Raw genomic sequence first — 18,194 nt, forward strand, 5'->3', positions numbered from 1 at the left:
TCGAGTTACTAATATTATCACCCAATAGTTTGTCACCGACAGCGAGAATTGAGTCAAGGGCGGCGAAAAGTCAGATGAAAGAGGCAACTACGTTGGCTGAAGCTTTGTCTGTTTCCGAGAAAATACGTCAAGAACGCGTTAGAGTTAGTTGTCTGTGTCAGTCAGCTATGCGCGTTTTATTTTGGAGAATATTAAGCCCAGAATGCAGATATAAGCAATAAATACTCCTGCTTCATGAGCAGCCGAATAAGATGATAAAGAAACCGATAAGAAATCTCATAAAATATATATCTCAACGAAATTCCAGGCTGTGATATTTAATTTCTTATAGAAATCTATATTACAGCAAGCTTCTTTTGTCCTCATTGAAATTATGATTGTTTGAATTTTCAAGTTCTGGTCCATCCTCCCAAAGTGAGACAAGATATATTAGGAAATCAATGTTACAAGTTGCCAATCTTTATATAGAATTCAGTGAGTGGCTTTAAAATACTAAGAATTTATAAGATAAACATTAATTCTGAAACTCTGATAGTATTCCTGATCTACAATATGAACATGGAATGGTGCATTGCTGACTGCGACGACGACCACTTAGAAATTAATATTCAAAAACAAGTTCCCAGTTGGAGTTGAATGGACTTGTCCCAACTGGCCAGCTCTTCTGGTCCTTCATCTTTGAATGAAATCATTTCGATCAATAACCGTACAAAGGTACAGCTAGCAAACCAAATTTGAATATCAATGGAATAACGTTGTGCACGTTTTGTTTTGCACAAGAGTGACAAGAATTTCTGCCCACTCGGTAATGTCAGTTAGATCTATGGATGAAGATGAAATATTTACCTTAGATTCTGAAACTTCCTTTTTCAAAAGTTAAAAAATATCGATCGAGTAGATCGCATTTAAGATACGACACAGTTAAGTCATCTGCATGCCTTGGTTAACTATGATATCAACTTAGTTAGTTTAGTACTGTAGATCTCTGTCTATATGTTTAATATAGAAATTAATTGACATTAACAGGTTGATGTTTGAACTCAAAATCTGTAAATTGAGTTTGTAAATTGACATTAAGGGTTTACTTACAATGATGTTCAAGAAAAGACTATGGACATTGAGAATCCAACACAATAAGCTGGCAAAGACAACAAGAGTATCAAGCTTAAACTGCTGTTTCTTAAATCTGTAATAAGAAATTACGCTGCTTTAAAACGTGGTTGTTAAACTATATTTTTGTTGATTAAGTAGTACAAATAAGGATAGAAGAAATGAATTTTAATTCATGCCTAAACAGTGAGCAAGTATTCAAATAAATATCATCATGCATTATTATTATTTTTTTTTTTTTGTAAAGACAATGCCGTCTCAATCTTCATGTTCTTGATAGAAGCAAATTATTGAGTGTTAAAAGTCAGATTTGAGCACATGGGTATGTCATATTTTAAGCTCATCTAGTCAAGCATTACTCCATCAAACTTGGGTTTCGTCATAGACAAAAGTTTATACTTTATACCCATCAATTATCACATCTCTTCTTCTCACAATGATCTCAGTAAACTAAAATCTGCATCTCTTGTTTACTTTTAACGTATTAAGTAATGACTGTATCTTTTAATGGTAAAAGAATCATTCCAGAGAAAAAGATAAAGAAAAAGCGGCGGCTCATAGGAAATGGTGATTGGTAAATGTAGCATTTACCATTTCTGTGTGCGTATGTCTATTTTTTTTATTTTTCTTTTTTAATGGGGTATTACGATGCATGTTCTAAATTACAATTCTAATACACAAAGTTATTTCAGATTAGCGCATTCCATCCTAAGAAAACTTGAGTAGGCGACTCATTTATGAAGGATGAACATGAACAGGGGTAATGTGTAACGGATACATGAAGCAACTGAATACTTCGGTATAATTTGCTTTGAATAGGGTAATGTGTAAAAACCAACCCAACTATCGAGTATTTAATAGGGTAGTGTGTTTTTCAGGCCAGTCTGGTAAGTGCAATTGCTTTTTCAGATTAATTGCACGGCAAGCAAAACATTAACAGATGTCACATGACATCAACTGTTAATTTCATTAATATTATGCCTGGGAACATAGGGCTGACGTGGCGTCTAATTAAAGTGCGAAAGGCCAAACCTCGAGAAGAGCCTATGCCATTCTGATGCAGCTGCTTCGTGTGTAATGATGGCACCCACAAATTGCCTTCGTTAGGGTAATGGATGCACGTCCGCCAGCAAGGAGTTGTGATGATCTCGCATGTCCAATCCCGCAGCAAATCACTGAATTGCTCTAAAAGAAGGATTGCACGGATCATTCCACAACTTGCAGATTCAGTGATCATTACCTCAAGACATCCACTATAAATGAGAGCTCCTCTCTCATTAAGAAGATTTGTACATTTTACTCTTGACAAAACCTCCCTCCCTCTCTAGAATAGACAATCTTTGATACTTGTATCATCAGTGTAAAGCCAGTCGTCTAAAGTGACCTGACCCTTATCATTAATAAAACATCAGTAGACGTAGGATTTGTCTCCTTAGCATCCGAACCACTTTAAAACTCCTTTCTAACTGCATTTACTTTCTTTTTCTAAACCATTCACGTGTGTCTTTTGGGGCCAACTCAACATTTCACACCTGCATTTCGTTGGTGTCAAAATCAAGCATCAACAATAAAAAAATTGGAATTCTGAACAAATCCACAGGCTCCATTTTTTCCAAAATTAGACAAACGAATGAGGAATCCATGTAATAACTATACGAAGAATATGGTTCTTGTCAACTGTACATCTTGGGTTTTCTTTGGGATTACTAGAAGATTGAATATAGCATGATATAGGCAAGGACCAGAGATATCACCTTCAACCGTAAAAAGAATGAGAAATTCCAGACCTAGCAGTGTCGGAGCCATAAGTGAAACAGTAAATACTAAGGGGGCGTTTGGTCAGGAATGTAGATTCAGGAGTTAGATTACTGGGAGATAGATTACCTTAGAAGATTACTGGAAATCTTTAAAAAAAATGTGTTTGGTTAGTTGGTGGGTTGTTAATGAATATATTGGTTATGGGGAATAAATTGGTGGGTATGTTATTTAAATTACTAAATTGTCGCCTTTTAAATTTAATATAAGATTATTTATTATTAATTTTTGAATAATTTCTTTAACCCCCAATATTTCAGATTTAGCTAAAACACCCCGCTTATATAAAACTTTAATTTATGACGAAATCACCCCCACTCCTGCCGCCGCCTGCCGCCACCGCAAACCACAGCCGGAAGTTCTTGAAACTCCCATCAGCAACTCATCGTGACCAAGAGGCATCGCTATGGCCGTTTTCGGCCATTGATGGCCGAAAACGGCATATCAGGCCGGATCTGGCGGTTGGTCAGATCCTTGGCCATTAGCGGCCAAATCTGGGCGAGATCTGGCCGTAACGGCCACGGACCTGGCCGTAACGGCCAAATCTATTCCGGTGAAATAGATCTGGCCGTTAACGGCCAGGTCCGTGGCCATTAACGGCCAGAGCTCACCCAGATCTGGCCGCTAATGGCCAAGGATCTGGCCATTAACGGCCAGATATGGCCGTTTTCGGCCATCAAATGCCGGAAACGGCCATATCGATGCCTCCGGAGCCCCACCGAAACTCGTTCTTTTTTAGAGACTCGACGAGTTTGGGCGGCAGTCCGTGGTGGTGGCCGCATCGACGGTGGTGGTAGTGGGGTGGTGGCTACAGTTGGCTGGTTTGTAAATTGTTTTAAGTACAAGGACATTATTGTCAAAAAATTTAGTTAAATAAAGGTAAAATTGAAATAGGATATTAATGTAAATTTATTTTAAAATGAGGGCATTATTGTCCAAAATTTTCATTAATAAGGGATAAAATTATAACAAAAAAAGATAAAACTGGTAATATCAGAATACCTAAGAAAATGGAGGTAATCAGATTACCTCCAATATTACCAATAGTAACTACTATTGGTATTTGAAGATTACCGGAATCTTATATTACTTGACAACCAAACGTGGTATTCAAGTAATATAAGATGACATTACCCCAATAATCTGACATTACCGCCAACCAAACGCTCCCTAAATACAATAAACTAATGTGAAAAGGAACCAGCATTGTTTTGAAATGCGGCCTAGGTAGACCGGTTGACCGAGAATCAGAGGCTAGGCCGGTTTTAAAACATTAAAAACTAGTATATGCATAGAACCGATTGAAACCGGAATTGATAAGTATTTAGGGTTTGGTTTCGATTCCTACCCAAAACTGGCTGTCAACGAGTAGATTCTAATTCTAAATTTTTGGAACTGGAATCAGAAACCGAGACTAATAAAAAATAAAATAAAATAATAAAAGGGTTAATAAAAACTTTTATAAAAAAAGTAATGTTTTATATTTATATTTCATAATATTTAAAGTAAGTTTGTTTGATTTTTGAGAATCAACCTTTACAAAGTAATGAAGTTTCTAATTTGTAATTTTAGTTTTGTTAACAAGTGCCAGGTGGGGGGTATTTGTAAGTTTTTAAGGGTTTTTTTCTATTTTAAAAACTTTTGGGGGATAATACAAATTTTATAGGGTACCCAGAACTAAAACCATTGTTACAGATTTCGATTCCTTCAAAAAATACAAGGTACTCGGAACCAAATATCCCTATCCAATATAACCCACGATTGGACCGTGGTTATTATAGTTAACTGCCCATCCAACCGGTTTTGGGTTTTGGCCCAAAACTGAGTCAATGCATTTTGTAAATTCCCAAACCCATTTCAATTTTCATTTCTCACAAATTCAATGGATTTTCAACTCTTCGGCATCTTTAGCTCTTCAATCTTCACTCTCCATTACTTGTTTCAATCAACATGTGTGCCACAATCATCTGCCGTTGGCCGCTCTGCAGTCGTAGTCCGCCGTCAAAGTTCGTGAATTGCGTTTCATTTCATCTTCAGTTCTTCACTTCATCTCACTTGTAATGAATAATGATACTTTAACTTCATCTTTCTTTGTTTCGTGCTGTGTATAAAAGTGAGTTTACTGTTTAGGAAAGTAATGGTGATTAGTGCGGTTTGCATATTTTATTGAACATTGCTCTCAAAATTGTGTTGAAATTATTGTCTGTGTGCAAACTCTTTCATGATTCCGATAAATACGAAAATGCAACTATCTGACAATTGAGTTAGTGAGAATTGGAAACAGTAGAAATCAGAACCAAAGTTCGTACTCCAACAAATGCTTTGATTTCTCCCATGGAAAACAGGTTAAGCAATGAGTATACTAACGTAAACTCTGAATTTCAAAATGTGCGGACCCCAATTCATTCAAACCAGACATGGATGGGCAATTTTTGTGAACCTTATTACACAAAAAGTAACAAAACAGGAGGCTAAATTTGAATGTATTGGACATAAATAACTCTAATACAACAAGAATTAGAAACTATATATATGAAGAGTAATACTAGCCTTACAAAGAGACATACAAAGAGACAAATCCAACCCTTAAAATTCATTATTACCTCTCTCTCTCTCTCTTTTTCCCTTCTTTTAAGGGCTGAATTTGTCTCTTTGTATGCTTCTTTATATGCCTATTTGTAAGACTAATATTACTCATACCTGAAATACCATGCTAATCCGATCATAATGTTTTTATAAGAACGCGGGCAAAGATACAGAGATAATGCCAGTCTCAGTTAGATCGTTCATTCATGTCCATACTTTATGTCACCACTGTGTTTTCATGCCAGCCTTTGTACTGAATGAACAGACTCGGAGAGAAACAAGAAAATGAATCAGAACACTTCCCAACTTAAAAGCATCCATCAAAAGTAAGACTTCTTTCTCACCATAGGCAAACATGACATAATAAATACCAGGCTACATCAGCAAACTACCAAAAAAGCATACAGACTGCACAAAGGAGGGTAGATTGATTATCTTGGTATCTACAATAAATATCAGGCTAATGACACTTTTCCAAGACCCTTAGCTATGCTTATGGCTCTATATTGATGTCTTACATATCAGTATCACCACTAAGCTGGACCTATCATGGAACATCATAATCTTATGCACAAAATGAATTATGTTGCATATTTGACTTCATAACTTCAGACACCCATTTAGTTTGGACATCCCGATGCCCAACATAAAACTCCTTGAGCAGTCCACAACTTTATAACTGGAAATCTGGTTCAGGGTCCATTATTGATCTCGTAAGTGTGGAAAGACAAATATGTAAATGGCCGATGCTAGACTTGAAAACAAGAGGAATCTTACTCGTAGCTTATGTGATTCGAAGTGACGTATCTTCCTCCTATAAGATATTCCTACATGAAAACTGCAATGCCCTGACGATTTTCTCTCCTATTTCGAGGTCAGGACTTCAAATGAGGACAAACCTCGAAATATGTAAATCAAATAATCATCTTCACGTGCCAGTGCAAATAAGATATGCAGAATAGATGAAAACTTTTGAAATTTTTAACCACCTAAACTTAGCAACAGTACCTTCTTAAAACCACGAATTGCAATCAAACCTGANACCATATAGATTCTGTTATCGCAAAAACAAGAATGGTGAAGTACAGAACCCCTATTCATTATTTAGACCGAGTACTGCATTATACAATGCTATGAGAAATACTACCTAAATTCAGTTTCCATCCATGAACTTAGAACCTAGATCTTGAAATGGTGACAATAACAAAGAGTATCCAAACACAAAAGCCAGGAAAGACTGGATTACACGAGACTGAAATTATGACCCTTTCAAAAATCTTAAAACAGTTGAAAGGGCCAACAAGAGTGCACACTTAACCTACAGGCATTTACAAATGTACAGGTTGAATACACTTAACTTCTTCACCGAGTCATTTATGGTCCAAAAGTGTCCTCGAATATGTCAGATTTCCAAGCTTCCAAACGTCAATGAAACCCGCTTCTCGTCCTCTTCAAGTGTCCATTTCAACCTCTGGGTGAAGTAACCCTTCGTATTCCAGCTGCACAAAATAAAATTTGATCAGTATATCGTACACACTTAGATGTAACTCCATTAATTTTCATTGTAAATCACTCACCCTTGCTTGATCATGTGCCATCTTCATCCTCCTATAATCTTCTTGTGCTTTCTTTGACCGAAACATGGCTTGAACCCGTACAACTGATCTCTCAACACGCTCTTCAGCTTGTTTACGGCTGGCTCTATAGAAGTCCTCCTCTACATCACTATCTTGCTTCTGATCCTCAACTGCTTCGGCACCAGGGTCAACTTGAAAACCACGGAAACCTTTTCTTTTTAATCGCCAGCGCAGAATTGCTTTCTCAAGCACCCCAACTGACCAGAGAATCTTACGATACTGCTTCCTTACTTGGAAGCCTCGGAAGGCAGCCTGTATCAGAAAATAATGCAATGTAGTCAATTATTATTTTCTGGATCTTTCATATTAGTATAACCTAAAAGCATGTCACAGATAGGGATTTGGAAGGGAACAATTAATGTGTAATTTAGTGCCAATAGTTGTTAACTACTCAGATTCTCTACAAAATTCTGATCTGAATGTCAACAGACCAAACATGCAATTGGGGCCCAGGTCAACCATCACAACATTTTCTATTCGTGCAATAAGTTAAAAAAGGGGATAAAGAATTACTTGAATTTTGATAGCTTGACGACGCTTATTAAGAAAATCTTTACGAATTTTCCATGAACGGAACCTATGTTGGATGTGGACAGCAGCTGCCATTTTTTTCCGTGTATCAAAGTTGCGATATGCATGCTGAATCTTCATTGCAGCAATTATACTTTGTGCTTCATCCTCAGGATTGGAAAACTGAATTGCTTTAGTCTGTACTTTTAGGGAGTGCTCCCTGAATGCAGCTTGAATACGTGCTGCTGCTGAAGCAGCATTCCGGTAAGCTGTCAAAGTATCCTTCAGATTAAGCTCATCCTCAGTGAGGTTCTGAGTATTTACAACCTCAGTTGTGCCTGTTGGCAGTGTTCCACTAATATTTCCAGCTATGGTCATATCATTGAACTGCGCTACTAAAGCCTTTTCTGAAACATAAGCTGCTAAGCCCTCATAACCCCGCTTAGATGCGAGATCTGCAACAGTGCATCCACCAGGATTTTCTGAGGTGGGGTCTGTGACTAAGTTTGGCTTTGCCCCAACTGATAAAAGAGTTGCAACCATTTGCTCCCTGCAAATGGAAATTATTGTACATTGATCTCCAATAGAAACAATCAAGAGGATAAGAAAAAACCCTCAAAAAATAGAGTGGAATCATATGCTCCCTATCCATTTATATAATGCACAAAGGATTTCCAAATTGAAGTTATTTTTAACTACATATAGCCTCTTTACATCTATGTATTTTAGAAAAGTAAACAGTGAAACATAAAAATACTAAAAAACAGAGCCAACTTCTCATAGTGAGGTTTAATGAAAGGAAGTTATAGAAGTTACTAATTTGAGCCCATGAGGAATAAGATACAATAAAGAAAATCTCTTCAGCAAATTAAAATGATTTTAGTAAAACGATACCTTCCACAATATGCAGCCCAATGAAGAGCTGTCCACCCATATTTATCTCGAAAATCCAATGATAAGCCTGACCATGAAAATAGATGAATAGCCCATGTGTATCCAAGAATAGCACACAAATGTATTACTCCTTGACCTTGACTATCATATTCAGTGGCTTTACATCCTTCAACTATTTTTTCTACAAGCCATTCTTTTAACTTGTTCTTCAAAGTGAGTTCAAACAAACTGTCTTTCACTTCTGGAACTGAAGTCGTATTTTTTCCAATTAACTTGTTCAAATATGCCCAACTATTGCAAATATGAGAGGTTTTCAGAATAAACTTCTTAGCCTCTGTCAGGGCATTTGGTGACACTTTACCAGATAAAATGTTAGGGCCCTTGGATGTAGAGAAAAGAAGACAAGCAAGCCTTGTCTGAAGTTGAAACTCTTCCCACTTAGCCTTGTCTTCTGACAAAACCACCGGCTCATGCACTAAAGGAGCACGATACTCAAAATTAAGAATTTGGCTGATAGGTTTATGGCCATCAATACTCATATAAAGGTTTACTAATCCAGGAGAATGTGGTGATACCAAACAGCGGTACACCCCAACCTGAACAACATCTGCAGGCAGACATACATCACCACAGACACATAACAAATTGGACTTGGCAAGATGTAAATATTCCTCGTGAAAGAATCCAGTAATTAGAATCTGCAACAACGACTAAATTAGAATCAAAATTTTACAGTAAACATTAGTAAAAGCTTTAGCCCAAAAAAAATCCATCCAGAAAAATCACAATATTATACACACACATCAGATAAACTTTGCAATAGAATGGTCTAAATGAACTTTCATGATCAAAACTGCAAAAATTGAAACAGAGATATTCAGTCCAAATCCTGTCTTTCCTTAGGTAAAGCAACACATGCACTCGTGCAGTGATGAACAAATTGAAACCAGAGATTCGATTAGCCTCATAACACATTGGTCTTCAGAATTCACAGAGATTATGACAACAGTAACTAATCTTGCAGGTAAAACATTCACAAACATTCTTCCACCATGCTTAGGAGAAAGGACTCAGTAATTGCACAAAATTTTAAATGCACCTAGTTTTCTTAACTAAATTTTAAATGAGATTAGATTATTGAAGTTCATAAACTAATTCTCAGAGATCATGGTAGCAAATTGTTGCAGGGCTTTCTACCGTAACAGCTTTCAGGATTTCATTTACATTCTTTTCATTTTTTTTTTTTTTTTCATTTTTATTTCCTTTTCATTAACTCTTAATAATTATTCAGCATTCAACTATACTTACCAATAGGTGAACCTCATGGTACCAACTCAAAATGCATGAATCTTGATTGGCATATATTGTTCAGTTTGAATAAAGCCTGAACAATGCCACGAAACAAGCTGTAATCTTAAGATTTATCTATACCCAAATATTTTCATCTCATTTATAGATATATTATCCATACCATCAAGGACCAAGCCACTTGTCCCTTCTATGTATTTATTTTTATTTTGAAAAAGTAAAAGGTGCAAATCAATATAGGAGCCCTAAATATAGTCTGTTGAGAGAGAACCACCAACCATAAAAAATACAGAAGACACTAACGGAGGAAAGTAGCCAAAAGAAATACCTTGGTCTTTTCAGTTGAAAAGGCCCATGCGGGTGCAACATCTGTTATGTTAAAGATGTGATCATAAACAGTGTATTGCTGATCACCAGATAAAATTGATGATTGAAGAGGGTCATCCACTGAACCCGGAGAGTCAGTAATGATATGGTTCATCCATTTTCCAAAACTGTCCTGACTCTGCAAACCATGACTGGCCAAAATGTCCAGCGTATCACTAGTGCACACCGTAAAATCCTTTCTCTCTATGTCTAAATTCACCTGACTCCCCATAGTTTGACCATAAACTCCTTCCAGAATATTGAAATGAGCATTGTCACTCCTAGTAATTGGCTGAGTTAGATTACCAACAGAAGAAACTTCTGCAAACAGATCATGGGCTGGAACAGAGCCGCCCTGCAAAGATAAATTAGTATATCGTTAATTCTCTGCTAACAAATATACGCAACAAATTAAGTGGTTCAAGCAAATTTAATGACATTAAGCTGTGCAATATTGTGGCTAAGGTTTGCTCATCATGGTGTCTATAAGAAGTAAAATATGAAATAAAAGTGCTACAGTGCATCAAATCAGCTAACCAACTGGATTGTGAGCAACTGAGCAAATGTACCCTCAAACTGAAGTTACTTTATGGATATTTTATCTGCTCAATGTAAAAATTACCACATGAAAAATCAAGGGAACAAAATATTAAGATACTTGAATTTTAGTTACTGGGAAGCATATGAAGCTTCTAAACAGCTACATTGTAGAGTAACAGTTAACCCTCCCAGCATCAAAGTTTGAACTTAATATTGTGAACTACATATGTTAACACAATAAACAAGCTCCAAAGTCAAAAGACCAAAATTTAACAATAATGACAAAATCATGCTCAACTGTAGTAATGTTTGAGGTCAGAAATAGATGAGATTACTAGTGCAGTGAAAGAAAATAACAGAACTAAGATTAGAAACAAGAATTTCACATGGAAAGCAACAACTAGTCCAACGAAAAAATTCAAAAGCATGAACAATCCAGCTTACATTACTCACGCCCCCACTTATTGCAGAGTGATTTTGTTGGCCTAAGTATGAAACCTTGCCTGTCACCCAAAGATAGATAAGATTAAGAGAATTTATAAATACAAAGAACCCAAATATGTTCTTGATCAAACTACTGGCTACCCTGTAACTAGCATATTACCTCCACTGGTTACAGTTGAATTATTGGAATCATTTGCCACCACAAGATCATCCCATTCAAGTGTATTGATTTCAAGAAGTCTCAATTCATGATTTTGGACAGTTAGATTGTCATTTAGCTCTGTTGACTCAATAAAAGGTAAAGGGCGAGTTAATTTCTGAACCAAGCTGAACTAAGAATTCCCATTTAAATCATCCAAAAATGCAACTAAGAACTAGAAAGACTTGACAATTCAATTCAAATTAATTCAACAAAAATTACCAGATAGTTCTTTCTCCCCAGCATAATATGCACGACCAGCTCCAGAATCAAATTCTTCAGGTAAACGCCATGGAGCAGACTGGTCTGAAACTGAGCTAGAGTGTGAATTCGGTGGGGTGGCTGGAGAACCCTGCAATTGTATCATAAGTATATAGGTGTTCGGAAGCACTTTCAGGACACTAGCGAATGGAAAAAGAAATGTATAAATCAACTTCCTCAGAGATGATACATTGAAAGTTGATGAGAATCCACTCCCAAAAATCAACAAAACAGTAAAATAATAACAGCCAACAGCCAAGAAATAGGAAGAAAATAGATATGTGCATTGATATTTAACAAATTGATAACAATGGTAGCAAACAACAAAACATATGCAGTACATCAACCCAAAAGGACAAAATCAAAATATGAAAGGAAAAACAATGCTGGACTTCAAGGGCCAGCTCCTCCCTAATTGCTAACTTCAAGGGTTAGCTCCTCCCAAATTTCCCTATATTCTTCTCTGCCCTAATCAACTCTCTCCTATCTTTTTATCCTCCAGCTCTCTCTCTCTCCCTAACTGAATTCCTTTGCTGTCCTAACCCCCAATCGCCACTTGTCCTAGACTAAACCCATGGAAGTTTCCAACCAACATCCCCTCAATCTACTACTTAACAATTTGGGCTAGGCCATGGGTCTTTCATGAGCTGGGGTAGAACTCTCCTTAGAAAACCGGTTTGCCAAGGGAGGGTGCCCAAGCCTTTATAACTCACATGCCCACCCTTTTCCCTTTCAATGTGGGATCCTAACATTTCCCCACGCCTCGAGACCCAATGCCCTCGTTGGTCTTCTTTCCAGATAGCACCCGCCCTCATCGGCTTTTACTGCCCTCNAGAAATAGATGAGATTACTAGTGCAGTGAAAGAAAATAACAGAACTAAGATTAGAAACAAGAATTTCACATGGAAAGCAACAACTAGTCCAACGAAAAAATTCAAAAGCATGAACAATCCAGCTTACATTACTCACGCCCCCACTTATTGCAGAGTGATTTTGTTGGCCTAAGTATGAAACCTTGCCTGTCACCCAAAGATAGATAAGATTAAGAGAATTTATAAATACAAAGAACCCAAATATGTTCTTGATCAAACTACTGGCTACCCTGTAACTAGCATATTACCTCCACTGGTTACAGTTGAATTATTGGAATCATTTGCCACCACAAGATCATCCCATTCAAGTGTATTGATTTCAAGAAGTCTCAATTCATGATTTTGGACAGTTAGATTGTCATTTAGCTCTGTTGACTCAATAAAAGGTAAAGGGCGAGTTAATTTCTGAACCAAGCTGAACTAAGAATTCCCATTTAAATCATCCAAAAATGCAACTAAGAACTAGAAAGACTTGACAATTCAATTCAAATTAATTCAACAAAAATTACCAGATAGTTCTTTCTCCCCAGCATAATATGCACGACCAGCTCCAGAATCAAATTCTTCAGGTAAACGCCATGGAGCAGACTGGTCTGAAACTGAGCTAGAGTGTGAATTCGGTGGGGTGGCTGGAGAACCCTGCAATTGTATCATAAGTATATAGGTGTTCGGAAGCACTTTCAGGACACTAGCGAATGGAAAAAGAAATGTATAAATCAACTTCCTCAGAGATGATACATTGAAAGTTGATGAGAATCCACTCCCAAAAATCAACAAAACAGTAAAATAATAACAGCCAACAGCCAAGAAATAGGAAGAAAATAGATATGTGCATTGATATTTAACAAATTGATAACAATGGTAGCAAACAACAAAACATATGCAGTACATCAACCCAAAAGGACAAAATCAAAATATGAAAGGAAAAACAATGCTGGACTTCAAGGGCCAGCTCCTCCCTAATTGCTAACTTCAAGGGTTAGCTCCTCCCAAATTTCCCTATATTCTTCTCTGCCCTAATCAACTCTCTCCTATCTTTTTATCCTCCAGCTCTCTCTCTCTCCCTAACTGAATTCCTTTGCTGTCCTAACCCCCAATCGCCACTTGTCCTAGACTAAACCCATGGAAGTTTCCAACCAACATCCCCTCAATCTACTACTTAACAATTTGGGCTAGGCCATGGGTCTTTCATGAGCTGGGGTAGAACTCTCCTTAGAAAACCGGTTTGCCAAGGGAGGGTGCCCAAGCCTTTATAACTCACATGCCCACCCTTTTCCCTTTCAATGTGGGATCCTAACATTTCCCCACGCCTCGAGACCCAATGCCCTCGTTGGTCTTCTTTCCAGATAGCACCCGCCCTCATCGGCTTTTACTGCCCTCCCTTTGGATCTTACTTCGCCTAGAAGCCTGTCACGCCCTAGAAGCCTGTCAACAACTCTCCTTGTCGACCCCTCGGGGGGCCCATTGGGCCCTACTACGTGGGCTCCACGTTGGCCTCTTTACCCCTTGGGTGACTTCACGGATCCCCTTTCCTTGGTGTAGCAGCTTAGGCCCAAGGTCAGCCTGCCACGCGTGGGCAGGATCAAACTCTAATGTCAATTAATAGGAACCCACTCCAATAACTCAACAATTTGGGCTAGGCCATAGGTCCTTCATGGGCTTTGGTAGAACTCTCCTTGAAAAACCGACTTGCCAAGGGAGGGTGCCCAAGCCTTCATAACCCACATGCCCACCCTTTTCCCTTTCAATGTGGGATCCTAACAAAAGTTTATATAAAACAGATAATATTACGAGCTCTAAAACTGATATCATACCCACAACCGGAACTTAAAGTGTTTCTTAAAAAAATAGGAATACTTTGTTATGATATAACCTGATCCCTTATTGAGGTAAAAACCACATGCCATTGCATACATATGTTATGACTTACTGCATCTAAGGCAAGATGGCTCATAGAGAAATGACTGAAATCATATGCAAGATGTAGACATTGTTCCAACAAAGAACCCATTAATAAAAAGCATTAGCACAGCTGATGTGTTATCATACAACCTACCTCCTGAGTTTCCCGATAATGAACAAGGACTATGTTTTCCAGACTCCTGAAACATAAAAGACAATGAAACCAAAGTCAGACTACTCATAAGCAACCTTACATCCTACACAAGAGGAGAGAGAGAAAGAGAGAGAGTGCATCATCTTTTATTAGAAAGTAAATAATGCATGTCAAAAGGTTGGAACAGTTCACTGATAGATCCACAAGATTGCATACTTATCAAGTAGCCAATAACATCTGCGAACGAAGGTTGGGCTATCTTCACCATGTGCATAGTATACATGAATCCTCTCTTCATTACCAACCTGGACCATGACACAGAATGACAATTACATCATACTGGAGCCTGCTAAAGGCATGGAAAATAAGTAAAATATTTCTTTGGAGTTCACTGGTCCAAACATTTTCCCAAAATTTTTACTTAATAAATAAAGGAAAAAAGCATTTCAGAGTCATTAAGAGACATCAAAAATTATACCAATCAGAACTTTCGATAGATTGAAAATCCACTTGCTTTCTTGCCAATTTTTGGTTTTCTTACTCTCACTAAATTCTATCAAATATCAAATTTAAATCTCAAGATACCCAATTAAGAAAGCTAAAGCAGCATATAGTGAGGAAGGGAGAGATAAAATGACAAATTATAAAATGAGAGAATCATACTTTTAGGTGCTCATGAGCCTCTTTAACAGTCTTCCCATCCTTTTTCTTCTTCCAGTTATGACCATCTTTCCGGAAATTCCTAAGCATCTTCCGGTCAAACAATACAACAGTGCCACCTGTTATATTACAAGAAAATTGATATATTGTTACAGGTAGTTGGTTTTAGCAGTTTATGAACCAAGAAATATTGGGAGAACACCTGCAAATTTCATCAAATCCAAGTACATTGATTATACAATATCTTGAGAGTTAACAATCAAATAACACAGAAGATTAACTATTTTAAAGTATTATGCACGCTTGAAGTTTTAAGGGATGTAACTTGGTGTTACTCCTATTCCCAACATTTAGATGCAAATGGTTTATTGGCTCACTAAGATCAACTAGGCACTATTTACAACATTAAAAATGATAATTCATAGACAACCCCAAGTAGTTCAGGTTTGCAGCTCAGCTAGTTGAGTTATGATAACAATAGCATTCTTAGCCAATCTCAACTAATATGGCCCTGAGGTTTGGTTCAATTCAGATGCAAGGACAAAAGCAATTCCCAAAGAACAAGAAAAAATCATGGAACAAACAGGAAGTGAATGTTACAATTTGTCACAGAAGTAGTGAGAACTAACAACGTGACAGGGTGTAATCACAAAGTCTAGTTTGAGTCAGTTTATGAACAGGGAAGCAATATAGACCTAAACGTTTTACATTCACGTTTGCAGTAAAAAAAAATAGTTACTTTTCGGCAAGTTCACTGGCTTGGCATTGATGCTGAAATGCTTGCTATTACATAATATAGCATGAATTTCATTTGGGCGTAGCCATCTCGTTTTTGCTTCCTCCATCATGGTCCCAACATCCAAATCTGCCCAAACAAGAAACCAATAAAACCTTTATATTCTGCCAATAAAACCTTTATATTTTGAAAACATGAATGAAACTTTACCACAATACAGCAAAGAACCTTGAGAATGCCACATATTCTCACAAAAATAGCTGAAATTGGTATTAAGAATTATTTCTCTTGCTCCAAAGAAGTTGTTCAGCATATGAATTACTAATTGTTATTCTTTTTAACCCAAAACTAACTCCAACCTTTTTACTTCCAGATACTTAATTCAAACAGCCAGAAAAACACTTTCAAATGTTCGTTTCCAATACCCAACTATCAACCAATTCAAACAACAGACACCTAAAATCGACAGTCGAGTACATCTATATCCACAATTAAAAACTCAAAACCACAAAAGTTGAAAAGTGTCCGCACCTCTCAAAGTATGGAATCCATGAATCTCCGAGCCGACAAGTCGCTCACCCATCGCGTCAGACTATCAGAATTACGCTAATTTCGCACTCAACACTCAATCAGACAACAATTATTCCATCAACTAAACGCCTCGAAACCTCAATCTTCCAGTCTCCCTCTCTATCTCTGCACATGCACACATACATAGTTAAATACACGTATACATACACAAAAACTTTCAATAAGTCGATCAACGAACTGAAACGCACACACAAGGCAAAGAGCAAAAACAGGTGAAATTTACCTGAGTGATCGCAGAGAGTGTTGTACGACTTCTTGTTTGAAATGGATGAGAAAAAAGCAAAGACTGAAGCATAAGGAGGTCGTCGATTATAAAGAGATATTATAATATAGTCAATAAATATTTAATTAATTGTAATTATATATTATAATTAATTGTAATTACCAACGAATAGTAGAAAAGATTATTTGATACGTCCAGTCCGGTATGATTAAAGTGAGAGCTTTTTGTATGTGCATAACTGTCTATTAATGATGCGGGCCATTTCTTGCATTCCTCTCTGTCAGTCTCTGATATCGCTTGGGCCCACCCTTTGTCCATTTGTCGGGGCAAAAGAATTTGATTTACCATTGATGGATCTTACTTGATTGTGCTTTTGACCCCGAGTGCACCGGATCTTTTCTCTCCGGTAATTTTAGCCAATGTGTGTGCACGAGTAACACTAACTTTGTTGAAAATCATTTATACAAATTGAGGTGATACTACTATTGAATAGTATATCATTTATTATTATTTAATTTAAATTATTAAGTTGATTTTTATATAAATTCATTCCATCATAATTTAACACATTATTTTGTAGGAAAGATTTTGTATAATATTTATAAATGTAGTATTATTCTTATGTTAAATATGAAATATAAAATTTATTTAATAATATTATATTTCTTACTATTAATATAGTGTAAAATATTATTAATTAGAACCATAACTTTATATAAGTGATATTATTATAAACTTACTGTTTTTTAAGTAATTCAAATTTTGTATTGAACAATGTGTAATATTGTTTAGACTTTAGATATGTGTTATGTGAGGATGTGCAACTAGCTTGAAACAAGCAATAGCTTGGCGCAACTTGTGAGACAACAATCAAGATGAATCGAGCTGTGATTAGATTTGAAGTGAGCTGTGTTCAGGGTGAAGCGAACTGGTTGGCAATTATCTGCCAAACCATGGATGTACCTTATATCCCAAAGACAAGCATTGTCCTCTGTCAATCACGCCAAGGATCATGAGATTGATTTTCTAAAATCAAGTCATTATCTCTGTTTTAAAAATCAGACCGGACTAGGAACCAGTAGCTTCTCCTGTCCGGTTTAGGTCTCAGGAGGGTTTTTGAAATATTTTAAAATTATAAGAGTTACTTTGTAATTTTATAGGAGTATTTTGGAGATATATCAAAAGTTTAGGGATTAATTGGTAATTTTTTTGGAATGAATAAAAATTTTAGGGACCAATTTGAACTTTTTAAGGGAATTTTTGTAATATATTGAAATTTAAGGGATTTTTTAAAAATAAAATATTACTGACGTCATCGGTCCAACCGGTTGGACTGATGACGTCAGTAATACTTTATTTTTAAAAAATTACATATTAACACCCGTG

At 36.7% G+C, this 18,194-nt stretch overlaps 1 protein-coding gene across 5 annotated transcripts; it reads right to left on the reverse strand.

Annotated features, from left to right (window-relative positions):
* Positions 1 to 6,645: 6,645 nt before the first annotated feature.
* LOC116139678 (calmodulin-binding transcription activator 5-like) lies at positions 6,646 to 16,895 on the reverse strand. 5 transcript variants are annotated; one of them, XM_031425337.1, is made up of 14 exons: positions 16,809 to 16,895; positions 16,526 to 16,690; positions 15,998 to 16,123; positions 15,262 to 15,377; positions 14,815 to 14,903; positions 14,599 to 14,644; positions 13,052 to 13,181; positions 12,791 to 12,910; positions 12,631 to 12,689; positions 10,189 to 10,581; positions 8,553 to 9,250; positions 7,662 to 8,208; positions 7,089 to 7,400; positions 6,646 to 7,010 (listed from the first exon to the last, which is right to left on the reverse strand). In XM_031425337.1, the coding sequence occupies exons 2-14, from the start codon at positions 16,575 to 16,577 to the stop codon at positions 6,963 to 6,965; spliced, it is 2,736 nt and encodes a 911-aa protein (XP_031281197.1). In that variant the 5' UTR covers positions 16,578 to 16,690; positions 16,809 to 16,895; the 3' UTR covers positions 6,646 to 6,962. The 5 variants fall into 5 exon arrangements, with proteins under 5 accessions (XP_031281197.1, XP_031281196.1, XP_031281198.1 ...); XM_031425336.1 differs by having other exon boundaries at positions 12,779 to 12,910; XM_031425338.1 differs by lacking the exons at positions 12,631 to 12,689; positions 12,791 to 12,910; positions 13,052 to 13,181; ... (4 more) ...; positions 16,526 to 16,690; positions 16,809 to 16,895 and adding exons at positions 11,211 to 11,269; positions 11,359 to 11,490; positions 11,632 to 11,794 and having other exon boundaries at positions 6,648 to 7,010.
* Between the last annotated feature and the right edge of the window lie 1,299 nt (positions 16,896 to 18,194).

Source organism: Pistacia vera, unplaced genomic scaffold, assembly GCF_008641045.1.
Source record: "Pistacia vera cultivar Batoury unplaced genomic scaffold, PisVer_v2 Contig357, whole genome shotgun sequence".
In the NCBI taxonomy this organism is placed as follows: Eukaryota; Viridiplantae; Streptophyta; class Magnoliopsida; order Sapindales; family Anacardiaceae; genus Pistacia; species Pistacia vera.